The sequence below is a fragment of the Lepidochelys kempii genome, chromosome 23, assembly GCF_965140265.1.
Source record: "Lepidochelys kempii isolate rLepKem1 chromosome 23, rLepKem1.hap2, whole genome shotgun sequence".
In the NCBI taxonomy this organism is placed as follows: Eukaryota; Metazoa; Chordata; order Testudines; family Cheloniidae; genus Lepidochelys; species Lepidochelys kempii.
Window position 1 is genome coordinate 11,189,219 of NC_133278.1, and position 22,465 is coordinate 11,211,683.

At 49.1% G+C, this 22,465-nt stretch overlaps 1 protein-coding gene across 1 annotated transcript in view; it reads left to right on the forward strand.

Moving 5' to 3' along the window:
• Window positions 1-10,950: 10,950 nt before the first annotated feature.
• Window positions 10,951-22,465, forward strand: part of LOC140901855 (uncharacterized) — a 355,192-nt gene continuing 343,677 nt past the window's right edge. Inside the window, exons 1-4 of the mRNA XM_073321279.1 lie at window positions 10,951-11,181; window positions 11,333-12,252; window positions 13,589-13,784; window positions 16,571-17,377. Coding sequence (XP_073177380.1) covers window positions 11,515-12,252; window positions 13,589-13,784; window positions 16,571-17,377 — 1,741 coding nt within the window. The 5' untranslated portion in view covers window positions 10,951-11,181; window positions 11,333-11,514. The remainder of the gene's footprint in view (window positions 11,182-11,332; window positions 12,253-13,588; window positions 13,785-16,570; window positions 17,378-22,465) is intronic.

Consider the following 22,465-nt stretch of genomic DNA (forward strand, 5'->3'; position numbering starts at 1 on the left):
AGAGGCTCGTTCACCTGCACATCCACCAATGTGATCTATGCCATCATGTGCCAGCAATGCCCCTCTGCCATGTACATTGGTCAAACTGGACAGTCTCTACGTAAAAGAATAAATGGACACAAATCAGATGTCAAGAATTATAACATTCATAAACCAGTCGGAGAACACTTCAATCTCTCTGGTCACGCAATCACAGACATGAAGGTCGCTATCTTAAAACAAAAAAACTTCAAATCCAGACTCCAGCGAGAAACTGCTGAATTGGAATTCATTTGCAAATTGGATACTATTAATTTAGGCTTAAATAGAGACTGGGAGTGGCTAAGTCATTATGCAAGGTAGCCTGTTTCCTCTTGTTTTTTCCTACACCCCCCCCCCCCAGATGTTCTGGTTTAACTTGGATTTAAACCTGGAGAATGGTCAGTTTAGATGAGCTATTACCAGCAGGAGAGTGAGTTTGTGTGTGTATGGGGGTGGGGGGGATGTGAGAAAACCTTGATCTATGCAGGAAATAGCCCGACTTGATTATGTAAAGAGTTGTCACTTTGGATGGGCTAGCACCAGCAGGAGAGTGAATTTGTGTGGGGGGGTGGAGGGTGAGAAAACCTGGATTTGTGCTGGAAATGGCCCACCTGTTGATCACTTTAGATAAGCTATTACCAGCAGGACAGTGGGGTGGGAGGAGGTATTGTTTCATGATTTCTGTGTGTATATAAAGTCTGCTGCAGTTTCCACGGTAAACATCTGATGAAGTGAGCTGTAGCTCACGAAAGCTCATGCTCAAATAAATTGGTTAGTCTCTAAGGTGCCACAAGTCCTCCTTTTCTTTTTGCGAATACAGACTAACACGGCTGTTCCTCTGAAACCTGTCACTATTACCTTTATCAACCAAACATGTAATCTCATTAAAAAAATCAAATTAGTTTGACAGGATCTATTTTCCATAAACACATGTTGATTGATATTACTGTAATTATGTTACCCTATTTTAATTGTTTATTACTCAAGTCTCATATCAACCATTCCATTATCTTGCCTGGGATCAATGTCAGACTGACAGGCTTATAATTATCTGGGTCATCCCATTTACCCTTTTTAGATATTGGCACAACATTGGCTTTCTTTGTGTCTTCTGGAACTTCCCCAGTGTTCCAAGACTTATTGAAAATCAATATTAATGATCCAGTGAGCTCCTACGCCAGCTCTTTTATAACTTTTGGGTGCAAGTTGTCCGGACCTGCTGATTTTAAAATGTCTAACTTTAGTAGCTGCTGTTTAACACCCACGTGAGATACTAGTGGAATGGTATGATGATGCGTTCAAACCTCACACTGAAGAGCAAGGTGTTAAGGAACACCTCTGGGCCCAGGCATCCCTGCACAACCACACCTACAAAGCCTGCACAAGCTGGAGGAGGGGCTTGAAACGGGAAGCAGAGCAGCTCAGAAGGAGGCAGGCAATGGAAGGGAGCAGACAGCTGCTCCGAGTTCTTGGGAGAAGTACAGCCCAAGAGCTCATTGCCAGAGACTTGAGCAAACCTACAAAAAAGAGGCAGAGGACTGATTGTGCAGGTCAGAGTCTTTACTTGAGACTTTTTGATTTATACAGTGGGGAAAAGGAGACTTGTGTAGGAAGTGGTTGGGGGAGGGGGCTGATTAGCACCCCAAGATGCAGAGGGAAGCTGACCACCATTGGGCCCTGGACTGGAGCCCAGTGGAGAGGGCAGGCTTGTGCTCCCCTACCCATTCCAAAAAGACATGACAACAACAAGAGTCTTCTTCTTGCGGAAGAACCCAGCTGGAGAAGACCCTGACTGTTCGAGGGCCTAGACCCCCCCAAAGTCCTCGTACTAAAGGGAAGGACTGGAAACCCTTGAAGGGGCACTGAAGGACAGGATGATATTTGCAACTGGGAGGTGACCTGCCACACCCGTTCCTGCTCACTAGGCAGCACTGTTGGTGATGTTCCACTTGTACAAATCCAAAGAGAGTTATCACCTTATAATGAGACTATATCATCTGTTTTTTCCAAATACTGAACAGAAATATTTGTTGAACACTTCTGCCTTTTCTGCATTGTTACTGATATTTCTACCATTTCCATCTGGGGAGGGACCGATACCACTGTCAGGATTCTTTTTGTTCCTACTATACTTTAAAAAATCTCCTTATTTTCCTTAACTCTGCTAGCCACAGATTTCTCCCTTATCAATTTTCTACAGTTCCTAGCTTCTGATTTATATTGATTATTATCAGCTTCCTCTTTCTTCTATTTGTGATCTATCATTTTTTGTTATTTATAGCTGCCTTCACTTCCCCTGTAAACCATGTTGTTTTTTTAAACAATATGGCCTTCTTCCTCGATTGTGGCTTTTCAGGCATCTAGTAAAGTGTTTTTAAACAAGTCCCAATTATCATTCAAGTTTTTCCAATTAAATTCTTCCTCCCAGCTGATTTGGCTCATAACTGTTTTCAGCTTTGTGAAACTGGCTCTTTTAAAGCATTATATATATAGAATTACTGGTCTGGACTATATTCTATATGCACATTTTAAATGTGACCATACTATGACCACTTGTACCTAAGCTACCATTACCTAATAGTTCTGTGATCAGTTCCTCTTTATCAAGATGAGATCTAATATATAATTCCGCCATGTTGGATGCAATACTTTTTGAGTTAGGAAATTGTCTTCTGTAATGTTCAGAAATTCCAGGATTGTTTTAGTACTGGCAGCATGAGACTTCCAGTTGTATGTTTCTCAGATTAAAGTCCCCCATGATCACACAGTTTTTCTCTCTACTACACATTAGAGATTGGTGCGTGGCAGCTGGTGGCTCTGAGTAGCAGCCTGGGTTGGTCAGCCGCACTCAGTTCCATTTGTAGCCCTTTCCTCAGGGCTCTGTTTATTCTTCACTGTACCAACAGAAAGGAAGCATGGAGTAATAACGAAAGCAATGGTTGTGCTCTGGGCTGAGGCCAGCTAGCCTCCAGTAGCTAAAGGGGCAGGACCTTCCGCAGTTCGGGGGGGGGGGTTCACCCTCCAGAGCCTTCGAATACAGCCCCAAGAGAGTGTACTCTCAGCTCTCTCCTGGGCCCTGCCTCCCTCAGGGACCTGGGCCCTCATTTATAGCCTCAAGCTAGGAATCAGACCCAAGCCCTAGGTGCTGTTCAGTTGGGTTAGCTGATTCCCAGCACCTGCCTGAGCAGCTTCCCTCCATAACAGAGCTGGTTGCTCCCTGTCCCCACCTCCAGGCCCTCAAAGGAGCAATCTGCCCTATTATAGAGCATAAGGAGCTAGTCATCCAGTACCCTAGTGCAGTGTTTTCCCCAGGAATTGAAATTAGGGGTGTATTCAAATTTACGGGGGGGGAGGGAGGGAGGGCCAATAAGGGGGTGAGACTGTGAGGGTGAAGGTAGGCTGTATGGCACCATAGTAAAAACTGAAAAATGTTTCATGACTATTTTATTAGATTTAACTCATGTTTTAAAACCATCACACAAATTAAAGTTGGCTACTCAAGCCTTCTATGAAGCACTACCTCTATATCCTTCTTGGTTTCTTGTTATAATTTTGCACAACTCTATTAATGAACTTCTTGAATGCAGTGTGTTCATCTTTGGTGGCTTCTTGTGTGTCCGGTACTTCCAGTCCTTCAACTGATATGCTCATTAGTTCATTCACATGATCAGGCAGAAGGCGACTTCTTTCAGAACACAAAATTCTATTCAGTGAGGCAAAAGAAAGCTGAACTGTAGCTGTTGTGACTGGGAGTAGAAAGAGATGAATTCCTACTTCGTTCATCCCAGGAAACATAGCACAAAGACCGGGTTGAGCCACTAGTGAGGATAAAAAAGAAGTTGAAGTCAAATCTTCATTCATTCATTCATTCATCGTACGATATTCTACTCTGTGTTCAAATTCTCTATTCTGCCCTGAGCACATGGCAGCCCCATTGCTGGTAGTGCCTCACTCCAGTCAACAGTCGGTGTTTTATAGGACAGGGATCTGTAAAAACTACGTAGAGGTTGAGTAGAATCTAGAAGTTGCTGTTGTAGATTTTTAAGAATCAAGTCTGTGTACTTTTTCACTTGTCTTAACAAACGCTTCTTGTCCTCTTCACTTAAGGATTCAATATAAATGTCTTCATTAGTCAACTTCTGGACTGAAGTCTTTGCTTCTTCCAGTACTTTTTCAATGGATAGCTCTCTGATAGATCTTTGTCCAGCAATAGAAGCTACATTTGGATCAACTACTGTTATAGCAGATGCCTGGATGGCATTGTTTAATGACCCAAGTGGTTTCAACAGTAGACTTACAAGAGAGAGAATGGCAATAGTCTTCTCTGAACGTAGTAGCAAAAGTAATCCACCAGCCCCACTACTTAGATCCATCCCATCTTGGTAGATACTTTCCAAAGCCAGTAATAACAGCTGGAGTAATTTTAAGACAACAGCCAAGGATTGCTCATGAGAAAACCAGAGGGTTTTCCCAGGTTGGACTAATTTGAATTTCAGTCCCAGTGTATCTTCTATATTTTCCAAGATATTCAGTCTTTTTGGACTCTTGCTGAAAAAAGAATATAATGAAGATATTAAATTTATAGCTTTTTAAATGTCTTTTGAAGAGTCTGCAGCTCGTACTAGCGTTGGTTGAAGTAGATGGCCTCTGCAGTGTGTATAGGGGAGATCAGGGTTACACGTTTCTCTGCGCAAAGCTTGTACTCCACCATGTCGTCCAGGGAAGTTTGCAGCTCCATCAAATGCACAAGCAGCCATCTCTTTGGGGTCCAATTGACAAGCATTTAACTCTTCTAAGACGTGGGTTGTCACAGATGCAGCCGATGTGTCTTCTATAACTTGACCATCTAGAAATGGATCTACTGGCCGATCACTGACATCAAGATAACGAACAAAATGACTTAATACTTGATGCCCATTTGCATCGGTGCGTTCATCAGCCCTGTACGCACATTTTTTGAATGTGGTGAGAGCGTTCTTCACTTTTTTAACTGTGGAGTCTTTCACTGTTGCACCGCATGCTTCTAGCCAGTCAGTTGGTTTCTTGCAGAAAGACAGTGAGCATTTGCTGGTCTCATTTGGAACCAGCGTTCAACTTCAGGATGAACAAGTGACCATGCACTTAACATTGGCCTCCAGTTTGTAGCGTGTGGTATCTCTTGCTTAAATAGAAAGTAGGATGCCACAGCCATGTTTGTTCGCATGAACTGTGTTGTGTCTCCAGCATTCTTAACAGCCTCATTAACACACACCGATGTTGTCCTTGGTCAGTGGAAACTCAGAATTCACAGGTGCTTTCACAGAATCATAGAATATCAGGGTTGGAAGGGACCTCAGGAGGTCATCTAGTCCAACCCCCTGCTCAAAGTAGGACCGATCCCCAATTAAATCATCCCAGCCAGGGCTTTGTCAAGCCTGACCTTAAAAACTTCTAAGGATGGAGATTCCTCCACCTCCCTAGGTAACACATTCCAGTGTTTCACCACCCTCCTAGTGAAAAAGTTTTTCCTAATATCCAACCTAAATCTCCCCCACTGCAACTTGAGACCATTACTCCTTGTTCTGTCATCTGCTACTGCTGAGAACAGTCTAGAGCCATCCTCTTTGGAACCCCCTTTCACGCAGTTGAAAGCAGCTATCAAATCCCCCCTCATTCTTCTCTTCTGAAGACTAAACATCCCCAGTTCCCTCAGCCTCTCCTCAGAACTCATGTGTTCCAGTCCCCCAATCATTTTTGTTGCCCTCTGCTGGACTCTTTCCAATTTTTCCACATCCTTCTTGTAGTGTGAGGCCTAAAACTGGACACAGTTCTCCAGATGAGGACTCACCAGTGTCGAATAGAGGGGAACGATCACGTCACTCGATCTGCTGGCAATGCCCCTACTTATACATCCCAAAATGCCATTGGCCTTCTTGGCAACAAGGGCACATTGTTGACTCATATCCAGCTTCTCGTCCACTGTAACCCTAGGTCCTTTTCTGCAGAACTGCTGCCGAGCCATTCGGTCCCTAGTCTGTAGCGGTGCGTTGGATTCTTCCGTCCTAAGTGCAGGACTCTGCACTTGTTGAACCTCATCAGATTTATTTTGGCCCAATCCTCCAATTTGTCTTGGTCCCTCTGTATCCTATCCCTACCCTCCAGCGTATTTACCTCTCCTCCCAGTTTAGTGTCATCTGCAAACTTGCTGAAGGTACAATCCACACCATCCTCCAGATCATTTATGAAGATACTGAACAAAACCAGCCCCAGGACCAACCCTTGGGGCACTCCACTTGATACCGGCTGCCAACTAGACATGGAGCCATTGATCACTACCCTTTGAGCCCGACAATCGAGCCAGCTTACTATCCACCTTATAGTCCATTCATCCAGCCCATACTTCTTTAACTTGCTGGCAAGAATACTGTGGGAGACCGTGTCAAAAGCTTTGCTAATGTCAAGGAACAACACGTCCACTGCTTTCCCTTCATCCACAGAGCCAGTTATCTCGTCATAGAAGGCAATTAGATTAGTCAGGCATGATTTGCCCTTGGTGAATCCATGCTGACTGTCCCTGATCACTTTCCTCTCCTCTAAGTGCTTCAGAATGGATTCCTTGAGGACCTGCTCCATGATTTTTCCAGGGACTGGGGTGGCTTGTAGTTCCCAGGATTCTCCTTCTTCCCTTTTTTAAAGATGGGCACTATATTAGCCTTTTTCCAGTCATCCAGGACCTCTCCTGATCACCATGTGTTTTCAAAGATAATGGCCAATGGCTCTGCAATCACATCCGCCAACTCCTTTAGCACTCTCGGATGCAACGCATCCGGCCCCATGGACTTGTGCATGTCCAGCTTTTCTAAATAGTCCCGAACCACTTCTTTCTCCACAGAAGGCTGGTCACCTCCTCCCCATGCTGTGCTGCCCAGTGCAGTAGTCTGGGAGCTGACCTTGTTCGTGAAGACAGAGGCAAAAAAAGCATTGAGTACATTAGCTTTTTCCACATCCTCTGTCACTAGGTTGCCTCCCTCATTCAGTAAGGGGCCCACACTTTCCTTGAGTTTCTTCTTGTTGCTAACATACCTGAAGAAACCCTTCTTGTTACTCTTAACATCCCTTGCTAGCGGCAACTCCAGGTGTGATTTAGCCTTCCTGATTTCACTCCTGCATGCACGAGCAATATTTTTATACTCTTCCCTGGTCATTTGTCCAATCATCCACTTCTTGTAAGCTTCTTTTTTGTGTTTAAGATCAGCAAGGATTTCACTGTTAAGCCAAGCTGGTTGCCTGTCATATTTATTATTCTTTCTACACATTGGGATGGTTTGTCCCTGTAACCTCAATAAGGATTCTTTAAAATACAGCCAGCTCTCCTGGACTCCTTTCCCCATCATGTTATTCTCCCAGGGGATCTTGCCCATCAGCTCCCTGAGGGAGTCAAAGTCTGCTTTTCTGAAGTCCAGGGTCCGCATTCTGCTGCTTTCCTTTCTTCCTTGTGTCAGGATCCTGAACTCGACCATCTCATGGTCACTGCCTCCCAGGTTCCCATCCACTTTTGCTTCCCCTACTAATTCTTCCCGGTTTGTGAGCAGCAGGTCAAGAAGAGCTCTGCCCCTAGTTGGTTCCTCCAGTACTTGCACCAGGAAATTGTCCCCTACATTTTCCAAAATCTTCCTGGATGGTCTGTGCACCGCTGTATTGCTCTCCCAGCAGATATCAGGGCGATTGAAGTCTCCCATGAGAACCAGGGCGTGTGATCTAGTAGCTTCTGCGAGTTGCTGGAAGAAAGCCTCGTCCACCTCATACCCCTGGTCCAGTGGTCTATAGTAGACTCCCACCACGACATCACCCTTGTTGCTCACACTTCTAAACTTAATCCAGAGACTCTCAGGTTTTTCTGCAGTTTCATACCGGAGCTTTGAGCAGTCATACTGCTCTCTGACATACAGTGCAACTCCCCCACCTTTTCTGCCCTGCCTGTCTTTCCTGAATAGCTTATATCCATCCATGACAGTACTCCAGTCATGTGAGTTATCCCACCAAGTCTCTGTTATTTCAATCACATCATAATTCCTTGACTTTGCCAGGACTTCCAGTTCTCCCTGCTTGTTTCCCAGGCTTCGTGCATTTGTGTATAACCCGCTGATCGCCCCTCTTTCTCAGTATGAGGCAGGAGCCCTCCCCTCTCATGCACTCCTGCTTGTGCTTCCTCCCGGTATCTCACTTCCCCACTTACCTCAGGGCTTTGGTCTCCTTCCCCTGGTGAACCCAGTTTAAAGCCCTCCTCACTTGGTTAGCCAGCCTGCTTGAGAAGATGCTCTCCCCTCTCTTCGTTGGTGGAGCCCATCTCTGCCTAGCACTCCTCCTTCTTGGAACACCATCCCATGGTCAAAGAATGCAAAGCCTTCTCTCCGACACCACCTGCGTAGCCATTCGTTGACTTCCACGATTCGACGGTCTCTACCCAGGCCTTTTCCTTCCAAGGGGAGGATGGACGAGAACACCAGTTGCGCCTCAAACTCCTTTATCCTTCTTCCCAGAGCCACGTAGTCTGCAGTGATCCGCTCAAGGTCATTCTTGGCAGTATCATTGGTGCCCACATGGAGAAGCAGGAAGGGGTAGCGATCCGAGGGCTTGATGAGTCTCGGCAGTCTCTCCGTCACATAGCGAATCTTAGCTCCTGGCAAGCAGCAGACTTCTCAGTTTTCCCGGTCGGGGTGGCAGATAGATGACTCAGTCCCCCTGGGGAGAGAGTCCCCGACCACCACTACCCGCCTCCTTCTCTTGGGAGCGGTGGTCGTGGAACCCCCAACCTTAGGACAGTGCATCTCATGCCTTCCAATCGGTGGAGTCTCCTTCTGCTCCCTTCCCTCAGATGTATCATCTGGTCCACTCTCCGCATTAGTACCTGTGGAGAGAACATGAAAACGGTTACTTACCGGTACCAGCGTTGCTGATACATGGACGTTCCCCTTTTTTCTTCTGGAGGTCACATGATGCCAAATTTCTTCACCTTCCTCCTGTCCCCGATGTGCAGCCTGCTCTGAATCTTCAGAACCTTGTGCCTTCACATGAGTTCACCTCCTACGGGGGGAAAAAAGGCACCTTGCTCATTCCTCCAGCTGCTCACTGTTCACTCTGGCCACTGTTGTTCATTGTGCCACCGTTCACTCCATCTCTCTATTGCCAATGGTCCTGCGCCATCACCTTCTGCTGCCACCTGCCACTGTGACCTCTGCAAGTTGGTCTCTTGAGGTTCCACCCAGCTCTCAGTGATTTCAGCTGAGCTCTCAGTGGGGGAACCTCACTGCTAGTGCAGACTGGGCCGTCTCTTCCACAGAAACACTGTCCCACAGCAGGTCTAAGCACTTAGACCTGATTATCAGTGATTTCAGCTGTAGTGGTCACTTAACAAAACAAAAGACTCTCTATGGAGCCTACTCAGATCTGTCTTTAAACAGTGGAGAGGGGCAGGTCAAATAGTACTTGTGACTCAGGCAGACCATCAAGCAAAACACCTGTCCCCACCCTCTCTCCTTGATGCCCTCAATCAGCACAGGCTAAGTACAGTTCTAATGCCCTTTACTCAGACAATAAGAACAACAACATTTCATTACCCCCCCCCCACCCCATTCAAGTGATTTGTAACCCAACCCAAGCTAAAATCTAATCACTTGGGTAACACAGCTCTATTTGCTGGATACCTAGGTAGATTAGGTGTGAATGTAAATACAATCTGGTCCTGAAGCCTTTCTCCCCAGCCCCTAACTCATCACTAGCTGTCAGGGGGAGCTCATTTAGACTTTGCTTACAAATCATCATTTGAAATTATTAGGTTGGCCAACATCACCGAAATGAATGCACTGACATTGTCCTAAAAAACAACAGCTGTATAAGGAAGCTAGTCTATGTTCATACTTTTCAAATCTATTATACTTTTTCAGATACACATTTTATCATACACTGTATATCCTTTTAAAGTGTGTATTAATGTTTCAATTTCAATGCAAATTTCCAAACAATCACTAAATTGGCAACCCTGCATGTAACTAGTTCACACAACTTGGGGGGGGTGTGGGGGAAATTCAGGGGGAGTGTACACCCCCCCGAGGAATGTAGGGAAATCCCTGCGCTAGTGTGATTAGAGAGGCTGTAGCAGACATCAGCTAACACACATCTTGTGTTACCTGCTACGACATTGATCCATAAGCATTCAAGATAATTTTTTTCGCATTATCAATGATTCAGAAACAGGCAATCCCATTTTGGATATAGACTGCCCCTCCTACTCCATCCTTCCGAGACAGGTTGTACCCATGGATTCAGCACTCCAGGCCTGGGAATCGTCCCACCAGGTGTCAGGAACACCAACCAGACAATGTAGGCTCACACATGAGCCGTTCCAAGTCCCTGTTTGTTGCCCAGGCACCTAGCATTAGTGGCTAGGCAATGAAAGCCTTTCTTCTCGGAACAGCCTTATGTTCCTTGGTTCATTTTGTCCTCAGCAGCCCCCTTAGACAAAGCCCTGCAGGGAAGGATGGAGGGACGCTGGGTCCTGCCTCGGAGGTGGGGGAGCTGGACTAGATGACCTCTGGAAGGCCCTTCCAGCCTGACATCGCTAGGCTGTGATGACCCCCCCTTTCCTGTTATGCCCGCCCCCCTGCAAGGGGCACAGAATGGGGGAAAGGGCTTCTGCGACAGGTCTCAGACCAGCGCCTGGTTTCCTCCCCGCAGCCTGTTACAGCAGCGTTCACACGAGTCCCAGAGCGGGGCGGGGACGGCAAATCCCGTCCAGGAGCAGCCGCCCGAGCCCGGCCCCTGGCAGAGCCCGTGCGCCTGGTGCCGAGGGCCGGACCCCGGTCAGGCACCGCCCCACTCTCCCGCCCGGATTCCCCCGGGCCGAGCTGCGCAGCCCGGCTCCGCCCTCCCCGCTCGCAGCGCCGGCAGACGCCAGCTCCGGCCGTGGGGCCGGCTGGGAAGCGGCGGAGGCAGCGCCGGGAAGGGTTAAGCCGGCCTCTGCGGCTGACTGACAGCGCTGGTGGCCAGTCCTGGCCGCGCAGAGGGGGGATTAACCCTGCGCTGGCCGGGGGGAGTTCCTGTCTCCAGGCCCGGCTGGGAAAGGAGCCGCCGCGTTCCTTTGTGCCCGGGGTCCTGCACGCCCAGGTCCTGCGGAAAGCGGGGGTAGGCGAGGGTCGGGGAGTGGGGCGGGGCTGGGGGGACAGGTCCAGCGGGTGTTTGGGGAAGTTGAGGCAAGGTCTCTTTTACCTTTTGTGTATTGTGGGTCACGCTCTCCCGTCACACAGGAAAATCCATATGAACTGTTTTGTTGCAGGTTCCCCAGTGTTTCCAAGAGGGGCACGAAGGAGGGAAGCAGGTTTGAGAACTGGAGCCTAGACCTTAGCTGGGAAAAGGCCGAACCCCAAACAGAGAGCGGTCGCAGAGCAAGCGGGCCAACAGCCCCTGCACCTCCAGGTCCAGGCTTTGCTGCAGCAGGTGGGGCCCACTAAAGGGAAAATGGAAAAGCGAGATCCCATGGAACCAGGACCGGGGAAGGAATCCGAGCGGGCTGCAAAAGATCCCGTGGTGGCACCCCCCATCTCAGTAACTCCCAGATGGTCCCGGATTAGACTACATCAGGTCAAGACGGAGCCACAAGAAGGAATGTCCCAGCGACGGCAGGTGCTGCAAGCCCGACAGGCCTCTCCTGAAATTGTGTCAGCTCCAGACCCTGCCTTGGGAAACCCTCAACTGCCGGAGCTCACGCCAGAGGATGACATCGAGGTCTATCTGGCTTCCTTCGAGCGAGTGGCTGAAGCCTGCCACTGGCCCAGAAGAGAGTGGGTGACCCGACTCCTGCCCTCCCTCACTGGAAAAGCCCAACAGGCCATTAGCAGCCTGGATGCCAGAGACGCCCGAGACTATGGGAAGGTGAAGGCAGCCATCCTGCGAGGCTGCAACATCAGCACGGAGATGCAGCGCCTTCACTTCAGGCAGTTCCGCTACCAGGAGGCCAAAGGGCCCCAAGAGGTCTGCAGCCGCCTGCGGGAACTCTCCCATCGATGGCTGAAGCCGGAGATCCGCACCAAGGAGCAGATCATGGAGCTGCTGATCCTGGAGCAGTTCCTGACCATCCTACCCGAGGAAATCCAGAGCTGGGTCTGGGTACGTCACCCGGAGACCTGCGCCCAGGCCGTGTCTTTGGCAGAGGATTTCCAGCTGGGACAGCGAGAGGCTGGAGTGTGGGAGCAGCAGGTGAGAGCAGGTGCAGGGGAATGTTCAGGAGCCTGCCTCCTTTGGGCTCTGCAGGGAATTTGACAGGGCAGGTTTGGGTGCTGGGTGATCACAGGAATTCTCAAGGCAGGACGTGAGTGGGGCTTGTTCTGTGTAATCCTGCTCTCAGCACTGGGGTCTGGGCTGTCTGGGGCTCAGGGCTCAACTGCGTCCCCACAGGGATTTCCAGAGCTCCCTGCTCTGCAACACTCTGCTCTGCAGATCCTGGTGTTCTCTGGTTTGTAGATGGCACTGGCTCTTTAGTATGCAAAGTCACTCAGTACCCTTCAGGAGCCCTTCTTGGGGATGAGGGTGACAGCACGACCTTCTCCTCAGCACTTGACCTGGTAGAGATGCCTCAGTAACACACTGCAAGCAGAACTGGTCACGGATTTAAAATGTGTTATTACAGAAGCATTTCTTGCTCGGGGCTAGATGCTGCTCACTTGGCATGTGAGCCAGGGAAGGGGCAGTTTCTAATCACAATAAATGACCCCATCTGAAGCCTAAGGGCAGGTACCCAGCTTTGTCCAGACAAAGGTTCAACGGACCGTTTTGTGTCCAGGGAATTGTCAAAGTTGGTGTCAACTGTGCCCAAGTTGCTGGAATGCCCAGGAGGGCATGTGGGGCTCAGGACGGAGCGGACTTGGCCACTAAGTACACATCACCATATGCACTTGCCATATGCTAATGACATCTAAATGCCAATTAGCGATCAGCATATAAGCACGCTGTAATCGGACCCTGGTAGAGAGGTCGAGGGTGCAGGGCTCCCACAGACAGAACCCAGAATTTCTTCCCTCATTGTACCCCCTGGAGGAAGGGGTGTGGTACCTCCCTCTAGGGCCCTCCCCCAAGCTGTTGGTGGTGTCCGCAGGGCCCAGTGCTGAGGGAAATTGTCCACTGCTGAGAATTCCTGCACACTGGGGTGTCCCTCAGGACAGCTGTGGGTCTGTCACTCTGCAGATCACAGCTGCCTGGAAGCCCCCTAGGCTCGCAGGCTGTGGAACGCCGCGTGTCTGTCGTGTCCCCAGTGGCAGGGATGTACAGTACTGTGCAGTGTTCAGTACTGACCCTGACTGGCAGGGCTCCTCTTGGTCAGCCTCTTTGTCTCATCGCTTTGGGGGTGAGCCTGCCCACATGTATGCCTGTGCTTCGGTGTGGAAGACCCTCCAAGTCCTATTGACCTTGGTAGGGGCTGGGGGAGCCTTCGCCCTGGGGGTGGACCTCTTTTTGCTAATGGGGCCTTTTAGATACGACTCTCCCCCCGTAATTCTGAGGCCCTAGTTCCACGGTGACCCATGTGGTTCCTTCTCAGGTCACAGTGCGTGTGAAGGTCGAGGAAGTGACCCCAGAGGAGGTGGAGACCCCTGAAGCATTATGGGAATCTCAGAGCTCCCAGCTGGAGCCACTACAGCCCAATACCACATGGGGATCCCAGAAGGATGTGGGACGGAGCAAGTACAAGTTGCCAAGTGCCCCTGAAGAGGAGACCGAAGCTCTACAGGAAACTGGTAATAAGCCATGTGGGGGATTAGGGGTGCCTTTCTGAGGAAAGGGTGTGTGGAGGGGACAGCATGGAGGGGAGAATGGGGGGAACTTTATGGCTCAGAGGATTTATATTGAGGTGTGGAGCCATCAATCTGTAGGTTAATGCACAGCAGGATTGGTGCCTGCGGAACAGGCCACGTAATGGTGGTTGGTCAATCTTGGTAGTGACTGTGGGCTTTGTAGCTAACAGGAACCTTAGAGACCTTGGAAGGTGGGTGTTGTATGCGAGGTGCTCACAGGTGGGATTGGTGTTTCAGAGGAAGAGCCTATGTGGAGGCTGATATCTTGTGTAACATATGGAGTTATGGATACAATTTGGATTGCACTCTGGCTGCCCCCAATCAAGTGGCTGCCTCCTTCTGCCATCTCTTGTCTCCTGTTCAGGATCCTACCAAGCAGGTGCCTTCTCCTCCTGACCCACGTCCCTCAGGCCTTCCCGTGCATCCTGACTGATTCCTGGAAGGAGCCACTTCCTCCCATCCATCCTCTAGGTGCTAATATGGGGAGTGAGGGCAGAATTGGCCCCTCTTAAATTGCTCCCCAGCATGTAGAGGGGATTCAGACCCTGATGGTCTCAACAGAGCAGCTGTGGTTACTTTCGCATTTATCTGCTGGAACAGTAAGAATGAGGAGAATCCTAAGCAGGAAGGGCCCGAGATAGTGAGACGCTCATGGGATGTTATCCCAGAGGGAGCTTGACCGCCATCCCTGGGGCAGCCTCTCTGGGGGTAGCAAGGGTGGGGTTGTAGTACAGAGAGGGCGCTGGCATGTTTCTCACTGTCTAACCTGACCCAGGAGCTCTGTGCAGATGCTGTTAGGTGGGACTGTTTACCTTTACAGAGAGGTTCTGTCTAGCAGGTGGGTGCTCCCTGCCTTGGCTTATAGCAGTCGTGGACCCTTCCCAGCCTTTCTTATAGCCCCTACTGCTGACTTGTCTCCTGTGCATCAAGTCAGGTGGTAGGTTTCCCTCTTCCAGCGGTGGCATCTTCTCTGTTCACCTTCTCTTCCAGCTGTCTCTATCCCCATCAAGGCATCCTTTGAGGAGCCTCTTTCTTTGAGGAACCTGCTGAAGGAAGGGAAAGAAATTGCTGGGGTTTAGTTCTCTCTGGCATCATTATTTTAGGTTACCACTGGGCCTCTCTTCCACAGACCTTTAGCAGGTGCTAGCAAGGAACTGGTCTCATCAAGCAGCCATCACAGCACTGTTTGCTCTGGGAGCAGTTACCTCTTCTGGGCATGATGATCTGGCAGTTTTCTGGGCTCCTTCCAGGTTTTCTTTAGCAGATGTGTTCAGCTGTCGTCCCGTGTCCGTCCCCCCCCCCCCCCCGAATCTAGCAAAGGTGTTAAGTCCCACCCAAGAGATCCCTATTAGTAGGGGAAGTCCCACCCCCAGCTATCCCTAACCCTTCTCAGGCAGCTCTAGGACTGTCCTGCTCGCTCTCATGCACCCAGCGTAAACTCCTGTGATGCGCTAACTGTTATAAGGGTGCATCTGCTGAGCTATCTAATCGTGCCATATCCAGCAAAGCTGGTAACAGCCAGGTGGCTAACAGAAGGTGCTCCCTCTGATTCCTGCTGTGCCAGGCTTTTCCATCCCTACCCTGGCCGGCCCGTAGGGGCTGGGGGAACAATCTGATGCTTCTCTACCAGCCTCACTGCTTCTTGCCCACTGGGATGCTGATGCTGTTTGCTGGTCTCAGCATGTGCAGCCATCCTCCTAGTCAGATGGCTCCCCAGCCTCTCCCTTGTGCCATTCAGTCTCTACAGTCATGTCTGTCTATTATCTGTCTCACACAGACTAAACTGTAATTTCTAAACTGCAGTTTCTCCAGGAGATGTCAACAGGGACCCAAGCCCCTGCATGTAGCTTCCCTCGGACACAGCTTCCTGGGACAGATGGCTGCCATGCTAGTGTCCTCAGAGGCAGTCAGTCCATCACCTCTGGCAGTGCTAGGTTCCAGGGCCTTAGCAGAGAGGGCTGAGTCCAGGCTGCATGGCTGTTCCTCATGGCCAGTGCCAAGTCCTTGCCATCCGCTTGCCCAGTGTCCTCTCCTCCCTGGGATTTCGGGATGTTTTGACAGGGGGAGTGCAGGAACTGCAATTCACCCCCTTATGTGGGCTTAGTGCTACATTGGAAATGTCTCTGAGACATTGATGTAAGCGACACTATAGTGAAGTACTGCCTAGAGCATGTGACCCAGGATGGCACAGAGCATTACTGGGCTGATGGGCTGGGACATCCTAGGCTGAACATTCTGTCTCCAGGCAGCGGTAATGTTGGGTCATGGAGCCTCTCTGATTCCTCCCCACAGCATCAGGTGCCTGCAGTGTAACACAGGGAGACCCCGTTTGTTTCCTTGGCATAGTTTAGCAGAAGGGCTTGTATGTGGTTAGTATCTTTATGTACATTTTTGGAGGAAGCAGAGGGAGCTTGATTGCCTCCTAATGAAACATAACAACAGCAGGGAAAGGTTCTGTAGAATGGAGCAGATTAGCAAAGAGTTTGGCCAATGCTGTCTGTGTGGATTGAGCTGCAGAAAGAAAACTGGGGAGCTGACAGGAAAGAAACAAATGGAAGTCCCAAGTGAGCCTCTGGCCCCTATTTCTGCATTGCTGACTTTAGGGCTTCTGCTGGGGGTATCTCCTCTGGGGTGGGACCTGAAGCTGCCTCAGTCACACCTGCTGCAAGGATACCAGTGATTCTTCCTGACAACAGCAGGATCTCAAATAATTTCTCTTTTCCACCCAGCAGGTGCCAAAATCCTGAGCAGAGCAGAGGAACAGCCCAATTTGGGAGAGCAAGAAAACCTGGATCTGGCCCGAACGTCGCAAGGTGGATCAGGAGAGAGTGTCGCCTGCAGACCTGAGCGGGAAGAAGCCTGCAAGAGGCAGAAGAGAAACCCAGCTGGGACCGAGCGAGTTCTGCCAAGGGTGTTCCCACAGCTCCCTGCTCAAGGGACACCTGGGGCCGTAAGAGACCTTAAAAGCCAGGAGAGCAGCGTTCACAGGATGGAGAAACCCCACAGATGTCGAGACTGCGGGGAAAGGTTCTGGGAGAAGCAGGACCTCATGGCCCATGGGAGAGTCCATGAGAAGGACAGACCCTATCCCTGTCCTGAATGTGGGAAGAGCTTCAACAGACTGACCCATCTCCGAACCCACCAGAGAACCCACACGGGAGTGAAACCTTACTCCTGTGGGGAGTGTGGGAAAAGCTTTGGCCATCTCTCCACGCTGACCACGCACCAGAGACTGCACACAGGGGAGAGACCCTACTCCTGTGCTGAGTGTGGGAAAACCTTCACCAACCCCTCGGACCTCAATAAGCACCAGCGCTCCCACACAGGTGAGCGGCCCTACCCCTGCGCCGAGTGTGGGAAGCGCTTCAGCCAGCAATCAAATCTGACAATGCACCAAAGAAGCCACACCGAGGACAGACCGTACCCCTGCACCGAGTGCGGGAAGAGCTTCAAGTACCTCGCTGATCTCACCGTGCATGAGCGCTCCCACACAGGCGAGCGGCCCTTCCCCTGCCCTGAGTGCGGGAAGAGCTTCAGTAACAAATCCTCTCTGGCTCGTCACCAGAGAATCCACGCCAGAGCTGCAGCCAGAAACAAGTGAGACCTGCCAGCTGAGAGCGCCACTCCAGCTGTGTGTGTATAATAATGTGAAGTAGAGGAATGGAAACAGTTAGTGCAGGAAATGGGAGAAATCAGCCCCCTTCTCCCAGTACCAGTTCCATCCCTCCCTCACAAACTCCATGAGGTGGATTAAGAACCATGAGAACAGAGGGTGGCTTCACCTTATGCTCTGAGGAGTCCCAGCCCCTGAAACCCCTGAGCAGGGACTTCTCCCTTACCTACTCTATTTAGCAGTTGAGCAACCTGTCTCTCGTGTCCACATGAACATTAATTAATCTGCTCTGGTTTCCCTGTAGCTTCTCTAAGGGCTGGGCTGCGGCCTACTACAGGCTCTCTGTATTTCTGCTGTTTTGGGATTGGGGTGGGGGTGTGTGTTTGCAATAACCTAGGGACTTGCCCGGGTTGTGAGCAGGTCACTCAAGATAGGGAAGGGATTTCTCCCAGGAAGGCTCAAGATCCCTCAGCTCCATGAGGAAAAAGAACCAAAGAATTCCTCAAGGGCTGCTGCTTACGTCGAACTCACAAGGAGGCATCAGACCCAGCACTGCTGGGAACTGTGGATCCAGGGGGAGGTGTTTGGCCACATCTGTGTCAACCAGCTCTGCCTCTGTGGCTGCACAATCACCCTCTCCACACTCCAGACTTTTCAAGCCCTCCGATGTCACTCTGTAACTATGCCCAAAGTCTACCACATCGTCCCATCTCCTGCTTTCCTGAGAGGAGTTTCCTGCTATTTCCTGTCCCAAACTAAGCATTTAGGTTTGCTATGTAATGAATCTGGTGTGTTTATTCATTGCCTCCTTAGTTTGCTGCTCCTGCCCTGCTTGCTGCCATGTTAACTCTTTATTTACTGCTCTGTCTCTGCAATGTGCTTTTTTTTGTCCATACTGTGTGACTGTTCAGCTGCCCATCAGTACAACTATTGCTTTAGCTGTTTCTGGCGAGATTTTGAGCATGTAGCCTTGATCCTGCAATGAGGTCCCCGCAAGCAAGATCAGGGCCTTTATTTTTATTGACTGACCTACCTCGTCTGCTGCTTTTCTGAATTTCTGGTATTTTTTAGTTGAATCATGTGAACAGTCATTGTAATTAAGTGAATAGTGTTCATTATCGGTTATTGTTCTACATACTTAATTCTTACTAGTCACTTGACACTGTCTAACTGCATTATTATGTCCCTTAATTAGCTTTCTTGTGTCATTTGCCCTTTTGTCATTTTTGTTTCTTATCTGCAGTTGTAACTTCCCAATCACTATAATGATGGGTTTATCAGACTCCAGGGGGGTTTCCGTTTGTTGAATGGTAAGGGAGAGAGGCAGAAATTGGGGCAATTGGGGATGGGAGAACTCAAACACTTAGAGGGGAGACTGAGATGTGCATGGGGACACTGGGCAACATGAGGATCAGTGGTGCAGCCTGATGTGGATCTTATGTGCTGAACTGGGTCACCCTGTCGCAAACAGGATATTGCAGAACTAGAGGGGGTTCAGAGAACGATGAAGGGAATAATCAAGGCCTGGAAGAACTCTCCTATGAAGAGAGATGGATAAGAGGGGGGTTGTTTCCCTCAGCAAGGAGATGAATAAGAGTGGGCAAGATAATAGCATATAAAATAACGGGAATAAAGAAGATAGATCAGGAAATTCTCTATTCTCCTTGTCTCATAACGCATAAACCTGGGGACACTGAATGAAACTAAAGGGGGGCAAATTAGACTATCATTTAGTCTGTCCTACTGCCTATCGCAGGCCACAGAACCTCACCCAACCACTCCTGTAATAGGCCCCTAACCTCTGGCTGAGTTACTGAAGTCCTCAAATCTGGACTCAAAGACTTCAAGTTACAGAGAAGCCATCATTTACTCTAGTTCAAACCCCCAAGTGACCCAAGCTGTAGAGGAAGGCGAAAAACCACCAGGGACCCTGCCAATATTCCTTCCCTATCCCAGATATGGAGATCAGTTGGATCCTATAAATGTAGGTGAGACCCACCAGCCAGACACATGAGAAAAAATTCTCTGTACTAACTCAGAACCCTCCCCATCTAGTTTCCCATCTCTGACTATTGAAGATATTTGCTGCTAGCAGTCTCAGATGGGCCAGATGACATTGTAGGCAACCTCATCATACCATCTCCTCCATAAACTTATCAAGCTCAGTCTTGAAACCAGTTAGATTTTTTTCCCCACTCCTCCCTTTGGAAGGCTGTTCCAAAACTTCACTCCTCTGATAGTTAGAAACCTTCATCTAATTTCAAGCCTAAACTTGCTGAGGGCCAGTACATCTATTTGTTCTTGTGTCAACATTGGCCCTTAACTTAAATATCTCTTCTCCCTCCTTGGTGTTTATCCCTCTGATGCATTTATAGAGAGCAATCATATCTTCTCTCAGCCTTTGTCTGATTAGGCTAAACAAACTAAGATCATTAAGTTTCCTCTCCTAAGATGGGTTCTTCTTTCTTTTGATCATCCTAATAGCTCTTCTCAGCACCTGTTCCAGTTTGAATTAATCTTTCTTAAACATGGGAGACCAGAACTGCGCACACTATTCCAGCTGAGGTCTCACCAGTGCCTTGTATAATGGTAATAACACTTCCATAGCTCTACTGGAAATACCTCATCTGATGCATCCTAGGATTGCATTAGCCTTTTTCACAGCTGCATCACACTGATGGCTCATAGGCATTCTGTGATCAAATAACACAGTCAGGTCTTTTCTTCTGTCACTTCCAACTGATAAGGTGTCCACTTTATAGCAAAAATTCTTATTAGTCCCTAAGTGCATGACTTTGCACTATTAAATTTCATCCCATTTCTATTACTCCAGTGTTCAAGGTCGTCCAAATATTCATGTATGATATTCTGGTCTTCGTCCATATTGGCAATACCTCCCAACTTTGTGTCATCTGCAAATGTTATTAGCACACTCCCACACTGAAAAATAATAAAAGGAAATACTTTTTCACACAGCATGTAATATAGACAGAGGAACTCATTGCCACAGGAAGTCCTTGAGGTCAAAAACTTAGCAAGATTAAAAAAGGATTGGATACATATGTGGGTATTCTTATATCCAGTTACAATAATTATTACAAACAAAATTATGGTGATGATATTACACCTTATGCTTCTGGGTTTTAAACCAATCTCTAATGGTAGGCAATCAGGATAAGACTTTATGTGGCAGTGGATTGTCCTATATCTGCTACTGGGGCGGGGGTGGTGGTGGTGGTTCTTGTTCTTACTCCAGCCTCTGAAGCATTTGATGCTAGCCACAGTCAGACAGGATACAGAACTAGATGAACCTTGGGTCTGATCTAGCCTGGCAATTCCTATATTCCCATGATTTCCATTCCATGTGATAAAGGGACAGCCTCTCTACTCCCAGCCATCTATCCCCTACCTTTTTATCTGCAGTTCAGGCGGAACTACACAGTGGGGATAAGGGACCTAACGCTCCAGAGAAGACATTACAGTATTTGAGAATTTACAGTAGGGAGGAAGCAATTGGTGTCACTTACCCCAAAATGTGACAGGTGTAAGAACCAGGGTAGCCAGAATGGATACCAGCCTAGCATCTTTGCATCTGCACTGAATGCCTGGAAGAGATATTCACCCTTTGGAGCAGGCATCTTGCTGTTCCCATGCAGACATCACGTGTCTTGGAGTGCTGGGCTCTCTGAACCAGCAAAGTAAAACCAGACTTGGAACTTCAACTCCAAGGTAGTTAGTGAGTCTTGTGCATTGTGACTGGATGCTTGGCTTCCTGCAGCCCAGCTGTTCTCAGTGTGGATGAGTGTGTGACTTGGCAAGTTAGGTCATAACTCACTCCTGATGTACCTGCTCTCTGGGAAGGAACAGGGGTAGCTGTAATGGAGACAAGACTCAGGAATTATCACTGTCAACGACCCCTGACTAACAGGCTAGCTGTTGGCCAAATCCTCAGAAAGGGCTCTGACAGCTGCTGCTGAGGAGTCAGTGTTGGAAATATGCGTGTTGCAGGGAAGCAACCCTGAGATATCAAAATGGAATGGCAGAATGTCCTTTTCCAAGGACTTTGTGAGTTTCCAAAAGAAGAGCAAAAGGGCCAAGAATAAGGATTGGAGGGGGACACGACATGCTTTGTAGACTTCATAGAAGGAGTGAGGGAAACTCCAGTGAAAGTGGAGGAAGAGGAGCCAGGTCTAGGTCAGGTTTTGCCATCTCCAACAACTCATAAATATTCCTAATCCCAGTGTGGCTCTGAGCCAAGACAGGGGCTGGATCCCAGGTCCTACACTCTCACTGCCCAGGGAACAGATGACACTGAGGCTTGTCTGACATAGGGATATATCTACACTTCAACCTGGGATGTAACTCACAGCTCGCGATGCTCTGTTTGAGTTAGCATACTAAAAATAGAGTGTAGTTGGAGTGGTGGGAGGGATTAGCTGCCCACACATACCGGTCCAACAAGATGCCTGGCATGTTCTTGGGGCGGCTAGCCCCCACACCGCCATGGCTACACTCTGTTTTAGCACACCAGCTCAATCAGAGCTAATGTGGCTAAGGCTCCTCGACCTGGAAATTACAACCCCTGCTCAAAACGTAGATGGACCTATAGTGCAAGAAGGTGGCAAGGATGGGCAGATGGGGCTGGCCACAGGAGGAGCTCACCCCTCCGCCCCCCGGAAAGGCCCTGGAGTCTTACACTACTTGGGAAGATATCAGAAGGAAGTAGGACGGTCCAGGGAACAGCAGAGATCCCAGGCCTCAGCCTCAGCTCTAGAAATCCCTCTTCCAAACCACCGTGGCAGCCTGCCTGCTGGCTGCTCAGAGGGGCTCTGCCCCTAGTTTAGGGGTTCTCAAACAGGGGGTTGTGACCCCTCAGGGGTTGCAAGGTTATTATGTGGGCAGTCACAGCTGTCAGCCTCCATGCTCAAACCCTGCTTTGCCTCCAGCATTTATAATAGTGTTAAATATTTTTAAAGTGTTTTTAATTAATAAGGGGCAGTCGCACACAGGC